This window comes from Leucoraja erinacea, chromosome 1 (genome assembly GCF_028641065.1).
Source record: "Leucoraja erinacea ecotype New England chromosome 1, Leri_hhj_1, whole genome shotgun sequence".
NCBI classification, from domain to species: domain Eukaryota; kingdom Metazoa; phylum Chordata; class Chondrichthyes; order Rajiformes; family Rajidae; genus Leucoraja; species Leucoraja erinaceus.
In genome coordinates this window covers 120,188,622-120,207,436 of record NC_073377.1, presented here as the reverse complement: position 1 = coordinate 120,207,436, position 18,815 = coordinate 120,188,622, and the positions used below count along the sequence as shown (strand labels likewise).

Here is an 18,815-nt window from a genome sequence, read left to right as displayed (position 1 = left end):
TCCACCTTCAGCCAAGAAGGCTCAGTAATCTTCTGATCTTAATCAAGCCAAGTTGTTTCTGTGGCTGGGCTTGAAAAGCGTGCCATGGTGCCTGTGTAAAACTTTCCATTTTCCTGCTGGCCCAGCCACATGTCCTCCATCTGTTCACTTCACAATGTCATGAATGTGATCTTGTGCTTAAAGTAGGGTTTCAGAGTTTTTGGATACAGCTTCTCATGACTAAGAAGGCTGGAGCTTTCAATGTTGGCCTTGGCAGTGACACCCACATCCTGTATGTATGTATGATGAATTAATACGACCAACCTGCAGCACAGCAAACTGGGGTTAGTGTGCTATAGTCAGACCATGATCATTCATTGCTTTCAAAATCCTCCCTTCCCTGTCTCCCCTGTGTAGCTGTCTCTCACACTGCCCGTCTCAATGCACTCCGTCATCTTGAGGCTGCAGAGGTGATTATTGCAAATGCTCTTTGAATTAGAATGAATTTTAATTGTGATACTATTGTAATTGTAATTAATTTAGATATTGGCAGCTTGCATTTTATGGAGATTACTATTTTTTTTTGTTTCAACTGCTCTGAGAGCAGCATAACTTACCATCTAAACTTTTGTACTTTCACAGACTTGTACCACTCTGATACAGAGTTAATGAGTTCTAATTGGTTATCTTTGGACATCATCTTGTACGTAAGACACAAAATGCTGAAGTAATTCAGCAGTTCAGGCAGCGCCTCTGGAGAACGTGGATAACTAACGTCTTGGGTTGAGACGTGACCCAAAATGTCAGCTGTCCATGTTCTTCATAGATTCTGCCTGACCTGCTGAGTTACTCCAGCATTTTGTGTCCTTTGTGTATTAACCGGCATTTGCATTACCTTGTTTTTATATTGTAAATAACATAAATGGGCGAGAAGTTGTGTAAAAGAAGACTTTTTTGGCTCATTTCCTAGGTGAATTCATATCATTACCGATAAGGTGGCAGTAATCCATCTCTGTGTCACACCATGTATTTGTATCAAGAACAAAACATATAACTTACAAATGTAACCCCCTCCCCCGCCCCCCACCCCTTTTTTTTAATGAAAGGAGGAAGGGCGCGAACAGAAACTGCGATATACGTAGGCAAATGGGACGAGCTTGGTCTTAGTTCTTGGTTACTTGGTCCTCCAAAATATTCCAACTGGAATATAAACTGGAGGTAGTGAAGGGAGGGATTAAGCCAGAAAGGGTTATTGGGAAGAAAATGCTACTTTAAATTTAGTTGCACCTATTTGGGTAACTATAGTTTGGTGGAAATTATTCCATGCTTTAATTGTGCGGGGGAAGAATGAATTGCTGTACATATCTGTCTTTGTAGCTGGGATCACAAATTGGATCGAATGCCCTCGTCTGCTCCTAATTGGTTTGGGGTTGGTGTAGGACTTGTGATCTATGTCTAGCTGACCATTTAACATTTTGTAAAAACAGGTCAAACGGTGAGCTTGACGTCTGTCTTGGAGAGGGTTCCACCCCAGAGAATTCAGAAGTTTGGTGACACTCGCTTCTCTCTCATAGGTGTTAGTAACAAATCGAGCTGCTTGTCTTTGGACACATTCGATGGATGAAATGTTTTTATCTGTGTATGGGTCCCATGCTGCAACTGCGTAGTCCAAATGAGGGCTAACGAGGGTGAAATACAACTTCTCCTTGACAGAAGCTGAACAATGATGAAAGTTGCGCCTCAGGAAGTTTAGGACACCTGTTGCTTTCACTGTTGCATGATGAGTCTGACCATTCCAACGCAGGTCATCATGCAATTTGATGCCAATACTTATTTGATACTTGGTTTGTTTGGATTCTTCAAGGGTGACACCAAGTATGTTGTAGGATGTGACGCATGGACAATTTATGTAAACTACATAAACAGCTCAGAAAATTACAGAAACTATCATTAAGCAATTGCAAACAGGGCACTAAGAAAACAATAATAGGATCATGCAGACATTAAATGGGTTTATTTATGAAAGATAAATAATATTTGGCAAGTCTGCTAGTTCTTGATTGCAGCTTGCAGAGTAGATGAAGGGAAATCAGTTAACCTGGTATATTTGGACCTTCAGAAACCGTTTAATGTGCCACACTAGAAATTATTAGCGAACATTAGGACAGAAATGTGTTGTGCGTTCGTCTTAACCCTGCTCGTCGGAAACCAGCTCCACTGTGTCGCTAATGTTTTCAATGATGATGATGATTGAAGGCAATACGTTGTTGTGAGCGAAGATTATTCAAGGACAAAAAACAGAATGTGACAAAATGGTTCATTTTCAGGTTGGGAGTCTGAAAATCCCAACCTGAAAATGGTGACAAGTGGGATAATATGAGGATCGTTGTCGGTGACTATTTGATCACAATCGATGTCAACGATTTGGATGAGTGGACCAACTGTGATATATCTATGATATTAACCTGGGTGAGAATGTGTGTTGTGAGGAGGAGGCAGAGAAGATTCAGGATATAAACGGTCCAAATGAATGACCAAGGACATGGTAAATGGAAAATGACACTTGAAGTTTGGTTTTAAGAATTGATAAATATTTTATTTTAATAGGGAAATATAAAGGTGGTGATATTTGCAGGATCTGAGTGTCTTTGTGCACGGATTGCAGAAAGTAAACATAAGAGATGGCAAAGGTAAATAGTCTGAAGAAGGATCCTGACATGAAAGGTCTAAAGACCTAAAGAGAGTGGAGAGGATGTTTCCAGTAGTGGGAGAGTATAGGGCCAGAGGGAGCAGACTCATAGTAAAAGAACCTTTAGAAAGGAGATGAGGAAGAATTTCCTTAGTCAGAGGTTGGTGAATCTGCGGAATTCATTGCCACAGAGGGGGGTGAAGGGTATTTGGGTAATTTTAAAGCAGTGATTGATCGTTCTTGATTAAAAGGTGTTAAAGGTTATGGGGAGAAGGCAGGAGAATGGGATTGAAAGGGAAAAGTAGATTTTGCAGGATCTGTTCTACATTAACGATTTAGATGAGGGAATTAAATGTAACATCTCTAAGTTTGCAGATGACACAAAGCTGGATGGCAGTGTGAGCTGCGAGGAGGATGCTATGAGGCTGCAGGGTGACTTGGATAGTTTGGGTGAGTGGGCAGAATCATGGCAGATGCGGTATAATGTGGATAAATGTGAGGTTACCCACTTTGGAGGAAAGAACAGCAAGGCAGATTATTATCTGAATGGTGTTAGATCAGGAGAAGGGGAGGTGCAACGAGACCTGGGTGTGCTTGTACATCTGCCACTGAAAGTAAGCTTGTAGAGGTAGAGCAGGCAGTGAAGAAAGCCAATGGCATGTTGACCTTCATTGCGAGAGGATTTGAGTTTAGGAACAAGGTACAGGTCCCAAGTGAGACCGCACCTGGAGTATTTGTGCAATTTTGGTGTCCTGATTTGAGGAAGGACATTATTGATATTGATGGAATGCAGCGTTGGTTCACCAGGTTAATTACCAGGATGAAAGAATGGGATGACTAGGCTTGTATTCGCTGGAATTTAGGATGAGAGGGGCTTTTATAGAAACATATAAAATTCTTGGAAGATTGGACAGGGTAGAAGCAGGAAAAACATTCCTGATGTTGGAGTCCAGACACAGTTTAAGAATAAAGGGTTGGGGCATTTGTGCACCTGTGGAATTCAGTGCCACAGAAGGCAGTGGAGGCCAATTCACCAGATGTTTTCAAGTGAAAGTTAGATTTAACTCTTCGGGTCAAGGCAGGGGTCGGCAACTTACGGCCCTCGGGCCGAATGCGGCCCGTAACCCAATATCATCCGGCCCGCAGGCGTTTTTCTTTTTTTGCAATTTCGGAGCCGCCAAGTGCCCGTGCGTGACCGAGCGCCGAGCTCTGGCTGCACCGCATCCTGCGCAAAGCCGCCGGCACGGCCTCGCACCTTCTGTGTCTGGACTTCACTGTTGGGATTGGGGTTGCCAATGGGCCGGGGATGAGTGAACATGAGTATTTGAGCCACCTACTTCAGGACAGAACCAAGGCAATGGTCCGTAGGTACGCCTTGTTCGTGAGTGCCCGTAACTAGGGGCCAGTGCTCCGGGTGGCGTCCTCAAAGGGGCGGGATCTATGTGAACACGTGATTTGATGCCTGCCATCTGGGGTGGGATCTATGTGACCACGTGGTAGATGTGGCCTGCCATCTGCTCACAGACATGCCACCCGGCCCCGATGCAGAACAAGATTGCCGACTCCTGGGCTAGGGGAATCAAGGGATATGGGGAAAAGCCGGAATGGGGTACTGATTTTGGATGATCCGCCATGAACATATTGAATGGCGGTGCTGGCTTAAAGGGACGAATGGCCTACTCTTGCACCTATTTTCTATGTTTCTAGATTGGCCATGATCAAATAGCAGAGCAAATAGGTCGAATGGCCGATTTCCACTTTTGTCTTATCAACATGTCACCCATCTATGTTCTCCAGAGACTGCCCCACTGGATTACTCCAGCACTTCATATTTTCTTTAAGGCATATGGCGTATGCAGGCCTTTCTGGTAGGAATGTTCAAGAACAATATAAGAGATAAGTTACTTCAATTATATTAGGACCTGGTGTGATCAGACCTGAAAAATATGTGCAGATCCGGTGTCCTTGTCTGAAGATGGATATGTTTGTAGCAGAAGGAGTGCAGCACAGACTTGTTCTGCAAGGAGAGTTTAAGAAGAATGCGCCTTTACTACAATTTAGAAGAATCAGAGGTGTCATAGAGTCTTGCAACACAAAAACAGGCCCTTTGACCCAACTTGCCCAGGCTGGCCAAGGTGTATCCAAGTTAGTCCCATTTGGTCTGTATCTAAACATTTAAAAATATTTTTAGCTGACAGGGGAATTGAAAGAATTGGAGTTGATACAGGGAAGTAACTCGAGATGATCCTGGATGGACTTCCCCTGCTAAATCCTTGTATTTTTTGAAGAACATTGGGACATCCCAAAACATTTCCAGCCAAGGTTGTGTAGAAACTGTTGAACTGCAGGCCACTAATTTATGCACAGCCGTCTCCTACAAATACCAGTGAGATAAGTGATGAATAATCTGCTTTGGTGGTTTTGGATGCAGGATACATACGGAAATCCCATCCATGTTCCCCAGAGATGCTGCCTGTCCTGCTGAGTTACTCTAGCATTTTGTGTCTACCTTCGATTTAAACCAGCATCTTCAGTTCTTTCCTACTCAATGTTCATGCCGTCAGGTTGTCGACTGAGGTGGAATATGAGGTGTTGTTCCTCTAGTTTGTGTTTGGCCTTGCTCTGACAATGGAGGAGGCTGCAGACGAACAGGTCAGTGTGGGAGTGGGGAAGGGAATGAAAGGGGTAGCTGCAGGTGGCTGTTAGTGGGCAAAACATAGGCTTCATGGTTGTATTGATTGCTTCATTGGTTCTTTGAGGTGCTGTCATGTAACTTAAACATAACTCTACATAATTCGGTTATTCCGTTATTATATTTTAATACACAAAAAGACACAGTGCTGGAGTAACTCGGCAGGTCAAGCAGCATCTCTGGAGAACAAGATAGGCAACACTGTTCCATTTATTGTATTTAGACATTAGAAATACAGCGCAGAAACGGGCCCTTCGGCCCACCAAGTCTGTGCTGATCAGTGATCACCCCGTATACTAGTACTACCCTACACACTAGGGACAATTTACGATTTTTACCAAAGCAAACCTGTAGATCTTTAACGTGTGGGAGGAAACCAGAGCACCCAGAGAAAACCCACGTGCTCACAGAGAGAATGTGCAACCTCCCTACAGACAACACCCTTCAGGATTGAACCCGGGTCTCTGCCACAGTAAGGTAGCAGCTCTACCGCTGCACCACTATGCCGCCCCTAATTGCCCAAATCTGAGGAAGGACATTATTGCCATAGAGGGAGTGCAGAGAAGGTTCACCAGACTGATTCCTGGGATGTCAGGACTTTCTTATGAAGAAAGACTGGATAGACTTGGTTTATACTCTCTAGAATTTAGAAGATTGAGAGGGGATCTTATAGAAACTTACAAAATTCTTAAGGGGTTGGACAGGCTAGATGCAGGAAGATTGTTCCCGATGTTAGGGAAGTCCAGGACAAGGGGTCACAGCTTAAGGATAAAGGGGAAAATCCTTTAAAACCGAGATGAGGAAAACTTTTTTCACACAGAGAGTGGTGAATCTCTGGAACTCTCTGCCACAGAGGGTAGTTGAGGCCAGTTCATTGGCTATATTTAAGAGGGAGTTAGATGTGGCCCTTGTGGCTAAGGGGATCAGAGGGTATGGAGAGAAGGCAGGTACGGGATACTGAGTTGGATGATCAGCCATGATCATATTGAATGGCGGTGCAGGCTCGAAGGGCCGAATGGCCTACTCCTGCACCTAATTTCTATGTTTCTATGTAATGGTATTTGTTCCTGCTGTATGTATACTGTTTATATGAGCTTCATATGTACAAGGACTTTCATTGCACCCTAGTGTATATAATCTAATTAGTTAATGCTTTGAAATAATCACTTATTATACTCAATAGCATTAGATATTGTGCTGATCTGAACATTGGAGTAACTTGATTTTCTCGTTGAAAACAGAAAGAGAGTGAATTGCATCAAGTCTAGCCTCCAGCAGTGAGACTTCCTGTAAATGTCACACTTATAAATAACACACCTTTTTTCTGCAAGTAGCAAGTATCAGATATTACACATCAGGTGTCACCTCTCAATATAGCATATGTTTTAACACTGTGAGAAGTCCCGAGGATATCTGCTAACCATTTAACACCCAACGCTATTCCTCGTGCCTACTAATATTTCCCAAGAGAAAGATACAGTTCCAGGACATTGGCACAGTACATCGCTGTCCACTTGTGCTAATGATTACAATTATTGTTGCTGGCTGAGAAAATAATTGCTGCTGTTCTTTTTTGTAAGTTTTCTTGACGTTAAAATTAGCCGTCTGAAGTAGGGCCCCGACCCGAAAAGTCTCCCATCCACGTTCTCCAGAGATGCTGCCTGACCCGCTGTCGTCTTGTGGGGTAGAAATTTATTCTCTAAGCAATTTGAAGGTCAGAGTCTGCTTTTTGAAATTTGGTTCCATTGAAGGACAACATTTTAAAGTGGAGTCCAGGACTTCACTATCATCGTCACCATGTTTGCTTCTTGCAGCAGTGGGTGACTTTAGTCTCATGTGTTTAAGAAGGAACTGCAGATGCTGGAAAATCGAAGGAACACAAAAATGCTGGAGAAACTCAGCGGGTGCAGCAGCATCTATGGAGCGAAGGAAATAGGCAACGTTTCGGGCCGAAACCCTTCTTCAGACTTTAGTCTCATTGTTGGACTGGAACAATTCCTGGGCAAGGCACAGTGAGCTGCAATCCAGTGTTTAAGTTTAATCTGTTCCCTCCATCATGTGTGTGTCATATGTGGAGACCATTTAAATTTATTTATTTTCATTTAGTTTTTATTGTCATGTGGACTGGGCTACAGTGAAATGCTTTTTTTTTGCATACTATCCAGTCTTTTGGAAAGACTATAGATGATTACAAGCAAGCCATCCACAGTGTACAGATACAGGATAAAGGGAATAATGTTTGGCGCAATGATACATTTCAGAGATGAACGGATAATGTTTCAAAGACCTTTCTAACTCCAGTCATTCCTCCTTCTACGCTCTCCCTTCACGTAGAAGATACAAAACATTGAAAGCATTCCGAACTTAGAAACTTGTTTTCCTCTGATATCAGGCTTCTGAATGATCCTTCTACAAGCTAGGGGTACTGTTTGATTTATCTCTGCCTCTTTGCAGACATTGGAATTTGTCTCTAGAACTGTTGCACTACAATGCTGATAACTATATTCTGCCCTCTGTACCTTCCTCTTTGCTCCACCCATTGTACTTGAGCTTGGCTTGATTGAATTTATGTCAGTATTAACGGATAGCATGCAAAACTAAGCTTTTCGCTAATTCAGTTTATTGTCATGTGTACCAAGGAATGGCAAAAAAGCTTTTTGTTATGTGCTGTCCAGTTAGTGGAAAGACTATACACGATTACAATCGAGCCGTCCAGTGTACAGATGCAGGATAAAAGGAATAATGGTTAGTCCGATTAAAGATACCTCTCCAATGAGGTGGACGGTAACTCAGGACTGCTCTTTAGTTGTTGATAGGATGGCTCATTTGCTTGATGACAGCAGGGAAGAAACTGTCACACTTCTGAACTTCTTGCCTGAGGGGAGAGAGGAGAAGAGGGAGTGAGACTCGTCCTTTATTATGCTGGTGGCCTTGCCGAGGCAGTGTGAGTGCAGATGGAGCAAATGGAAGGGATGTTGGTTTGTGCGATGGTCTGTGGAATTCTCTGCCTCAGAGGGGCAGAGGAGGCTGGTTCGCTGGATACTTTCAAGAGAGAGCTAGATAGGGCTCTTAAAGATAGCGGAGTCAGGGGATATGGGGAGAAGGCAGGAACTGATTTGGGATGATCAGCCATGATCACATTGAATGACGGAGCTGACTCGAAGGGCCGAATGGTCTCCTCCTCCTGCAACTATTGTCTATTGTCTGGGCTGCGTCCACAATTTTCTGCAATTTCTTGTGGTCTTGGAAGGAGCTGTTCCCAAACTATGCTGTGATGCTGCCTGATAAAATGCTTTCTACAGCGCATTTGTAGAAGTTGGTGAGAGTTGTGGATGATGTATTGAACTCCCTAAGCCTTCTAAGAGTCATTGGCGTGCTTTCATGGCCATTGCTGTACCCAGGTACATGTGACAACAATAAACATAAACTGAAATGCTGCTGCCACTTAAACTCTAGCTGACCTTTGAGCTACTGCCAGGCCACTTTTGTTCCCCTTGAACAGATCGTTCCTATCCCATTCTGCCCATGAGCATCCTGCCTGGCGAATAATTCCTATCCCTTTCTTTTGCAAACTTAGAGCCCTGTCCCACGGTATAAGTTCATTCCAAGAGCTCTCCTGAGTTTGCCCTGAATCGAACTCGGAGATTTACGGTAATGGTCACTCGTCGGTACTCGGGGGTCTTGTGGACATTTTTCAACGTGTTGAAAAATCTTCACGAGTCTTCTCGTGCTTACCTGCCGTTAGCGAGTCTTCCCGAGTACCTGCTGTTAGCGTTACGAGCAGCTAAGAGACGTCCCCGAACTCCGACATACCCGCTACGTTAATTCTCCATGCTTACCACGAGTTTGATTTTTTTAAACTCGGGAGAGCTCTTGGAATGAACTCGTACCGTGGGACAGGGCTATTAATGACATTACCTTTTCAGACGGGCTCGCCTTGGTTCACAATCTTACTAAATATTTCGGGCAATTTTTATTAATTGTTTTAACAATGAAAGGTCACTTTAATGAAGTAGTATCTACAGGTTTGCTGCATCTCTTCAGGTGACCTTTAAACCCAAAAGGGAGTAAATGGGGACATCAGTACACAGAGTCAAATATTATTTACACAATCCTTTAAACATCAGCCGGGGTTTTCATTGTACCTTTATGATCACAATTTGTACAACTATTCATAAAAGGTAGAGGGTTTTGCTTCATATTAGATCACCTTGAGAGGATGTATGAATCCTTTTTTTTTGTTTCTTATCAGCACAGCACTTGGATCGCCTTCTTTTTGCTGCGGATTTTGATCAATATAGCACCTTTGATATGTGTCGAGTTGCCTGTATGGGCAGAGGCACTTTCAATTGTAATGTGCTTGTAAGGAAGCCCACTGGGCCTCTGCACCAGTGCTTCATCTGTGTAAGGACCAAAGCCCTTATCAGTGGCTGTTATTCTGACTTTAGTGTCTATTCATTTGACAAAGTCACCATTACAGTTCGCAAAACGAAAGTGACAGGTATTGAAATTCCCAAACTGTTAGACTCCTTGGAACTTTTAAAATATCTGTCATTGCAAATATTTTTAATTATACTGCGCTGTTAAGACATTGATTTGCAGCGTTCCCTACGCAATTGGACTGCAAATGAATGTTCCAACGAGAAAAGGATGTCAAATCTTGCAGAAAAATTACAATAATCTTTTTTGATGGATGGTTCCTGAGTGCCGCAAGCAATGCTCTTGATGCGCCTGAAGGCTACAAAATTAGTGCAATGTCACCTAAACCTAGAACCCTTCAGTCCTGTCCATTTTAATCTACCACTTCTATGACAATACTCCAGCCCATCACACCACTGTAGCGTGGACATTTAAATTCAAGAAATTAATTAAATAAAAGCTGGATCTGCAAAACAGCAACATAAAACTATTTGATAATTGATTGACTGAAAGATACATGGAAACTGGCCCGAGTACATACTGACTGTTGATCACCTGTTCGCACCTGTTACCCACTTTTACATCTGCTCCCCGCACATTCAGAGCAATTTACAGAAGCCAATTGACTTGGTTTACAAATCTATGGAACGGAAAGAAATCTGCTTTTCTTATTACTCTGGCAAATGCGATGGATTTCTATTTACATCCTTATTTCAGGAGCACTTTAGGGCAGACCATGAATGCTGCATTGCTAACGATATCTGAATCTTATGACCAAAAATATTATAAAGTTGGATTTGTATTCCTTTCAAATTAGAAAGTTGGGGTGATTTGAATGCGATGTTTAAAATGATGAAAGGATTGATAGGTTAGTTATAGAGTAACTATTTCCTCCATATATTTGGGGGAAATTTATAAACGAGTAACACAGTTAAAATTGATTGTACTAGAATATAATAAGTCACTCTACTTGACAGATTAAGTCCTGGCTGGTAAATGATGTAAAAACAATTAACTACATTTTTATTTGTAAGGAGAGTAGGATGCATTAATGCTATATTAATTAAAATTTGGCTTGGTAAGATTAGGGTTATTAAAAGATATACGATGTAGCAAAAATAATAAAGGATCTGAGATTTAGGAATAATTATTTTGTTTGTTTTCGGAGTGAGGATTTTCCCGAGAACCAATAGTGCAGTTTTGAAGTAATTTAAATTCCTTGTTCTCTCTGGAATTTAGTAATATATTCTTATTGGTTTTAATAGATAAATGGGCTGTTGTTTAATTCATCCAATTAGTGCCCTTTAGGAATGGAGTATTAGTACTGTTCACATAGCAGCACGTAAAGCTGTAAGGTTAACATTATATATGAATGATTTTTTTTGCTTTGGTGTTGGCAGTGAGTATTGATTCAACTTTGTGCTTTTCAGGTCATTGTCTCCCAGTAGCCACGAGAAGGGGAGCTTAGCTTGAAATGAGAAGATTTGTAAGACCGAAGACACAGGGCTTCGAGACCGATGGTGTTGCTGTCAAGTTATTCTGGAGTGACTAACCGGACCGGCAGTGCAGAAGGTGGAGATGTGGTTAAGAATAATGCGGAGGGGGACGCCGGCGTGGATTTGGCAGCTTGCCACGGTGCTGGTATTCCTGTGCAGCATCGTCTCCTTGTTGTACATGCTGGCTTGCACTCCGAGGGTGGAGGATGGCCAGCCTTTGTTGCCTGGGGTCAGCGGGCCGACGGGGAAGGAGAACTTCCAGGTGTTGCTCGAGGAACGCGAGGAGCAGCACCGTAACTACATCAGCAGCCTGAAGAAGCAAATAGCGCAACTGAAGGAGGAACTGCGGGAGAGGAGCGAGCAGCTGAAGGTAGTGCACGATCACTACGGTGATTTGCAAGGAGGCAAGGTGGATCTGAGCAGTCCAGAGAAGACGCAAGCGGGTCTGCTGCGATTTCTGCACTCTCAGATAGACAAGGCCGAAGTCCACTCGGGCGTTAAACTGCCCACAGAATATTCGGTGATACCATTTGAGAGCTTCACTCTCCAGAAGATCTACCAGCTGGAAATGGGCCTCACCCGACATCCCGAGGAGAAACCGATCCGCAAGGACAAGCGGGATGAGCTGGTGGAAGCGATAGAGGCTGCACTCGGGATGTTAAACACCCCCGAAGACGAAGGAGCAACAAACCATCGGATGCATGCGGCTGCTGACTTTATTGAAGGTTGGTTTGTTCATATTCCCACAGCTGGAATTTGTTTTTTTCCTCTCGATGTCCGGTTGGAAAGTTGATGAACCTGAGGCCCATTGTCCTTCAAGCTTTTAAACCTAGAGTGTAAAGGGGTTAAACAGAGAAGCAAGGAGCTGCAGATGCAGATGCTGATCCTTTTTTTTAAACCCACAAGTGTTTAAACAGGAAGCAAGGAGCTAGATGCTGATTTTTTTTTTAAACCCACAAGTGTTGGAGTAACTCAACGGGCTGCCTTATCTGCACTTTGTAAAGTAGCTCGGCGGATCAGGTTATCATTTGTTAGTTTTTAAGTACCTTTCAAGTTGCAGGTTTGTACGTTTCTACTCTAGCTCCTGGTAGCTCTGTGACCTATGGCATAAAGATAGTTGATTTATTGATAGGAGTTCTTCTTCCCCACTGTTTCAGTTTGCAATAGGCCAGTTTGCAATTGAATTACCGCCAGTTCAAAAATCTGAAGGATATTTAGAAAATAAAATTTCTTATTCTTGAAAGAATTCCATAATCTTACGTAAAATGTTGGTGTTGTATTTCTCTGTCACTTTCTCTGACCTGCCGTGCATGTCCTTGTTTAGTTTAGAGACACAGTTTGGAAACAGGCCCTGCCATCCACAAAGTCCATGCTGATCTAAAATCACCCATACACCAGTTCTATGTTATCCCAGTCTGGCATCATAGAAACATAGAAAATAGGTGCAGGAGTAGGCCATTCGGCCCTTCGAGCCTGCACCGCCATTCAATATGATCATGGCTGATCATCCATGCAAACTAGGGGCAACTTATAGAATCCAATGAACCTACAAACCTGCACCTTTTTGGAATGTGGGAGGAAAAAGAAGCTCCTGAAAAAAAGCCCAAATGGTCACGTGGAGAACGCACAAGCTCCGTACAGACCGCACCCGTAGTCGGGGTCAAACCTGGGTCTCTGACCCCGTGAGATAGCAACTCCAACCGCTGTGACATCATCTTGCTCTATATTTCACAACTCCCACATTCTCTGGTCTAGTCTCTAACTGCTCGTATTCACTCATAGACCAAGTTCATAAGTTTTATTAGTCGAGGTTAGGCCAAGTCTACTCCTCCATTCAATCATGGCTGATCTATCTTCCCCTCTCAACCCCATTCTCTTGCTTTCTTCCCATAACCCCAAACACCATTATAACCTTCTTTCCATCTGATTCCCATAGTCACCTCGTGTTTTGCCTGCGAGACATCCCTTTCCTTCCTTCCCCACCCTCCCTCCCGCCATCTTAACTGCAAAAATGTTCAAAATATAAGATGGGTTTGAAGCCATTATCCATTAAATTACCATTCCAACTGAATGAGCAATATAAATAAAGCAATCTTATCAAATAAATATAAGATGTAGCAAAAATAATAAGGCAATAGAGATTTAGGATTGATTCTTTGGTTTGTTTTATGAGTTGGTCTTGCTTTGAGGATCTTCCCAAGAGGCAGTATTGCCATTTTGAAGTAATTTAAATTCTACGCATTCTCTGGAATTTAGTAATTTATTCCTATTGATTTAATGGATAAACGAGCTGTTGTTTTAATCATCCAATTAGTGCATTTTGGAATGGAGTATTAATGCTGTTCACATTAACAGCTCGTAAAGGTTGTTTCCAGGAAGATCTCCATTGGATAAAACCCAAGCAACCCAATCTTTTACAAATAATTTTAGTAGACCTCAAAATCCATGTTCCATAACGAGTATATTTTCATCATGGGAAGATAAGATTAACTGGGAGATAGGTGGAGATTAGATACTGAAACCGTTCCTTTGGCTCATTGCAGCAGTTTTTAATATGGATCAATTTAACTCATTATCATATATTCAATAGCTTGGGCTCCTTCACATAAAATGCTGGCTAATGATGTGCAAAATGTTCGGGGAGAGATTTTGTGACAATATGAAGAGTGAAAAGAAGGGCTCTAATTTTGGGGTCAGATGTGAGAGTGAAGTTGTGATGGTGAAGCAAGATTTCAAATCCCCACGGTTTCCCTGTTTGATTATGTTTATCTATAACATTGTCTCTTTAATGCATTTATTATTGTGCGAACATTTTAGAAATGTAATTCCTACTTACTGAAGGATTATTCTTTAACAGCTTGGAATTCCTTTGGCATTAAGCATAAATTAACTGTAACCTGGGTTGATTTGTTGTGATTTGATTTGATTAGTTTATTTGTCTCACCTTCTCCTCCTTGCCCTTCCCCTCACACCATCTTGGAGTTGCCGCAACTGGTAAAGCTGCTGCCTCACAGAGCCAGAGACCCGAGTTCGGGTGCTGTCTGTGTGGAGTTAGCTCGTTCTCGCTGTGACCCCGTGGGTTTCCTCTGGATGCTCTCGTTTCCTCCCATAGGGCAAAGATTTGTGGGTTTGTATATTAATTGGATGCTGTAAATTGCCCTTGATGTGTATCGAGGAGATGCAAAAGTGGGATAACGTAGAAAGCATTGGCTCGGTGGGCCGAAGGGCCTGTTTCCATGTTGTATCTCTCAGTAAACACCAAGTACAAATTGTATGCCTGAAGTGCTTGGCTCTTTGAAAAGGCCATCCACTCAGTGGAATCTCCTTTGTTGCTCTTCCATAGCCCTAAGGTTTTTGAAAGTACTTCAATTCTTGTTAATAGTGTGTAGAATGACGGAGTGCATGATCCGACACAGTTTCACTCATTGTGTTACACACTCTGACCTCTAGTGACTGATGCAGTGGGAGCTTTGCTCTGCTGATATGGTATATTTCTGATACTGTACATCACCTTTCTGCTATTAGATGTGTGGATTTTGTTTTACATTTTATTGTTCATTAACTGATATGACGACATATTGACCTGAAACGTGAATACTGTTTCTTTCAATGGGTGCTGGCTTTCCTATTAAGTACTTTCACGTGCTTCTGTATTTTACAACAGATTTCTAACACCTGTATTTAAAAAAAAAAAATCAATTCACATAAAATTGCAATCCAAATTGCATAACTTTCAGCTAATTGACTAATAAGCTGGGTACTTGGTTTGTTTTAATTTTGTCATGGTGGATCACAATTTTATTTTCAAAACAAGCTCTTTGCAGGTGACACAGTGAAGAAATGTCCCTACAGATATTGCAGATGATGAGATCGAATATAATCATATTTTATGAATTTTCATTTGTTCATGTAATATATGCCGAGGAGAGCCAAACAATTCACTCAAAATTCCTTCTAATCAATCAAAACATTCTTTGCCATTTTTGCTGACTCCTTGACTGGCCATTAAATTTAAAGAATTTGGATTTGCTTTGAAACCTGGTCATTTGGTGAGCTGGTACAAATTTGATAAAAATGCCAGTGGAAATGCCGGAAACACACAGCAAGTCAGGGGGGGGGAGGGGCACCTATGGAAAGAAAAATGTTTTGGGTCCCACACTCTGAAGTGTGAAGAATGGTCCCACCTCAAAACATCACCTATCCACATCCTCCACAGATGCTGCCTGATGCTCTGAGTTACTTTAGCACTTTGTGTTTTGCTCAAGATTCCAGCATCTCCTTTGACAGTACTGGGTATTTTTAAGGAGCAGACTGACAGATTCTTGGTTAGTAAGGGTGTCGGAGGCTATGGGGAGACGGCAGGAGGATGGGGTTGAGAGGGAAAGATGCAACAACCATGATTGAATGGCACTTGATGGGCCGAATGGCCTAATTCTGCTCCAAGAACTTATGAACTGATTTTACTTCAGATTTCCAGTATCTGCAGTTTATTTCCCCATTCTGATGGAAATGAAGGTTGTGCACAAAGTACATTCTGGCCATGTCATGTTTTAGTGAAGGTGCCTTCGTAAGGCAGCTGGCGGTGTCTTATGGAAGTTGGGGTCCTCGGATGTAGGTAGGACTAGGGCACGATTTGATCTGGAGATTGTGGGAATTGGGCACAATACAGGACTTGCTGGTGAAACCTGCCCCTGGTGAGTGTTGGTGAGCAAGCGATGGGTCATACATTTTAATTCACTTTGTCTAGCAGTCGGAGTGTTGTGTTAGTGGAGGGATAGGTCAGAATGTATTTGAAGGATATCATATGCTGGCAATTTCTATTGCTGTAGTGTGATCTGGTGTCTGTGGGGGATGGCTAGAGGAATAATTGAAGGGAAATATAAATGGTTGGGACTGCTGAGTTACTGAGGCATCTCTACCACTTCAAGACAAAATGGTGTTGGTGGAAACATTTTTAGACGAGGCATCATGTCTTTCAAATCGGGATGGCAGCTTTTCAAATCTGCATAGAGTAGAGGAAAACTTAATTTGCCAATTCCACAAATACTCCATTCCTTTGCATTGCCCCAGATGGAGTATTACTTTTGGACAAAAATTGGGTCGTTCTCTCTACCCTTGCAGACTTTAAATCGGCCTAACGTTCATGACATGGTACACAAAAATGCTGGAGTAACTCAGCGGGCGCAGCAGCATCTATGGAGCGAAGGAAATGGGTAACGTTTCGGGCCGAAACCCTTCTCCAGACTTTATGACATGGACTCAGCAGCGCCCTCTAATGGTCATACCGGGTCCAAGAACCAAGCGTGCAGGAAAATTGCAAATGTGAAGCCAGTTCTACCAGTAAATCATGGAACGGTGCCACGACACCATCAGAATGAAGCCATTTAGGTTGAGTGTCATTTTTGTTCCACGGGGCATATACACTTTAGCAGTCAAAGCAGAGCACTGTTGCAATACTTTCACTTGAATAACTTATTGTGCAGCCTGTGCCAATATTTTCTTTGTTGATATTGATCAACATAGACTAAGTCAAGGGAGAAATTGTGCTCTATTTTAAAAATTCCGACTGTTTTGCCAATAAATCCCAACTACCTTGTTGAACTCCATTCTCTGACTGGAGTTTTGTGGACTCCTGATCAGGAGTGGAGAAGATTGCATCACTCGCTGCGCTTTCCCCTGATGTAGATGCCAGAACTGCTACAGGGTGAGAATGGGAGAACAGAATTTGTCTTGTCTTTGTCAGGCATTTTGGATGTGGGCTGAAGAATTGGCCTTTGCTGATGTCTCCTGGCCAAAAGCTGATCCAGCCTTTAACTCTTATGTAGGAAGGAACAGCAGATGCTGGTTTACACCAAAGATAGACACAAAGTGCTGGAGTAACTCAGCGGGTCAGGCAGCATCCCTGGAGGAAAAGAATAAGTGACGTCTTGGGTTGGGATCCTTCTTCAGACTCGAACCTGTCTGAAGAAGGGTCTTGGCCAAAAATGTCACCTATTCCTTTTTTCGAGAGGTGCTGCCTTACCCGCCAAGTTACTCCAGCATTTAGTGTTTATCTTCCAGGCTTTAACTCCATGATTGATTGTACTTTGCATAGATCATGGTTAGACTATGAAAGCAATGGGTTAGGGGAGAAAGTGAACATTTGAAAGCAAACCTTTCCGTATCCTTGCCTTGCATCCGTAGATGAACAAGTTTCAGCAGATAAACATTCTCCTCCTCCTATCCACCGGTTCTTTCCCGTTCAACTCTTCTTTGTGTTCCTGCCTCCCATCAGCAGGAGATTGAGCCTCAATCTCTTAGTAGGCCTGTTATACTGTTACAAGTAAGAATTTAATTGTTCCATGCTTGGTACATATGACAATTAAACAGTGTAGGAAGGAATTGCAGATGCTGGTTTATACTGAAGATAGACACAAAATGCTGGAGTAACGCAGCGGTTCAGGCAGCATCTCTGGAGAAAAGGAATAGGTAATGTTTCTGGTCAAAACCCTTCTTCTGAAGAAGGATCTTGACTTGAAATGTCACCGATTCCTTTTTCTCCGGAGATGCTGCTGAACAATTAAACAGTCTTTACTCCAGTCCTGGAAACTCTCCCTTTCCCCTATCCTATCGTTCTGTTGCACTTCCTCCTGCATAGCTGGTTCCAGCCATCGCCTGTGTTTAAGAAGGAACTGCAGATGCAGGAAAATCGAAGGTACACAAAAATGCTGGAGAAACTCAGCGGGTGCAGCATCATCAAAGGGTTTTGGCCCGAAACGTTGCCTATTTCCTTCGCTCCATATATGCTGCTGCACCCGCTGAGTTTCTCCAGCATTTATTTGTACCTTCCAGCTATCACCTATTGTGCTATCTCCTGTTAAACTCTTCAAATCATCTCCTTATCCTGGCTTCTATACCCTCTGCTCTGATGCAGGGTCTTGACCTGAAATGTTGACCACCCCTTTGCCTTCACACACATTATCTCGCCTGCAGTGTGCTTTTGTTTGGCTCCCACCCATGTACCTAGATTCAGTATGTCGTGATGCAGCTTTATAGGACTTTGGTTAGGCCACATTTGAAATATTGCCTGTAGTTCTGGTCGCCCCATTACAGGAAGGATGTGCAAACTTTGGAAAGGGAGCAGAGGAGGTTTACCAGAATGTTGCTTGGAACAGGATATATTAGTTATAATGAGAGGGTGGATGGACGGATTGTTTTCTCTGGAACGCCGGAGGCTGTGGGGAGAGCTGATGGAAATGTATAAAATTACAAGAGACAGTCAAAACTTATTTTCCCAAGATGGAAAAAATCAAATCATAGAGGGCATAGCTTTAAGGTGGGAGGGACAAACTTCAAAGGAGGTGTGCGAGGCAACTTTTTGCACAGAGGAAGGTGAGTGCCAGGAATGTGCTGCTGGGGGTGATGGTTGAGGCAGATATGATAGCAGCATTTAAAAGGCTTTTGGATAGGCGCATGGATATAGAGGGATATGGTTTATGTGCAAGTAGATTAAAGATGGTCTTGGCATCATGTTGGGCTCAGACATTGTGTGCCAAAGGGC

The 18,815-nt window shown here is 42.8% G+C and overlaps 1 protein-coding gene across 2 annotated transcripts in view; it reads left to right on the top strand.

The window, feature by feature from the left end:
* Positions 1 to 18,815, top strand: part of LOC129701196 (chondroitin sulfate N-acetylgalactosaminyltransferase 1-like) — a 211,129-nt gene that overhangs the window by 107,477 nt on the left and 84,837 nt on the right. For both annotated transcript variants that reach the window (XM_055642302.1, XM_055642293.1), the window contains one exon: positions 11,210 to 12,000. In XM_055642302.1, the coding sequence (XP_055498277.1) occupies positions 11,358 to 12,000 (643 nt within the window). In that variant the 5' untranslated portion in view covers positions 11,210 to 11,357. The remainder of the gene's footprint in view (positions 1 to 11,209; positions 12,001 to 18,815) is intronic.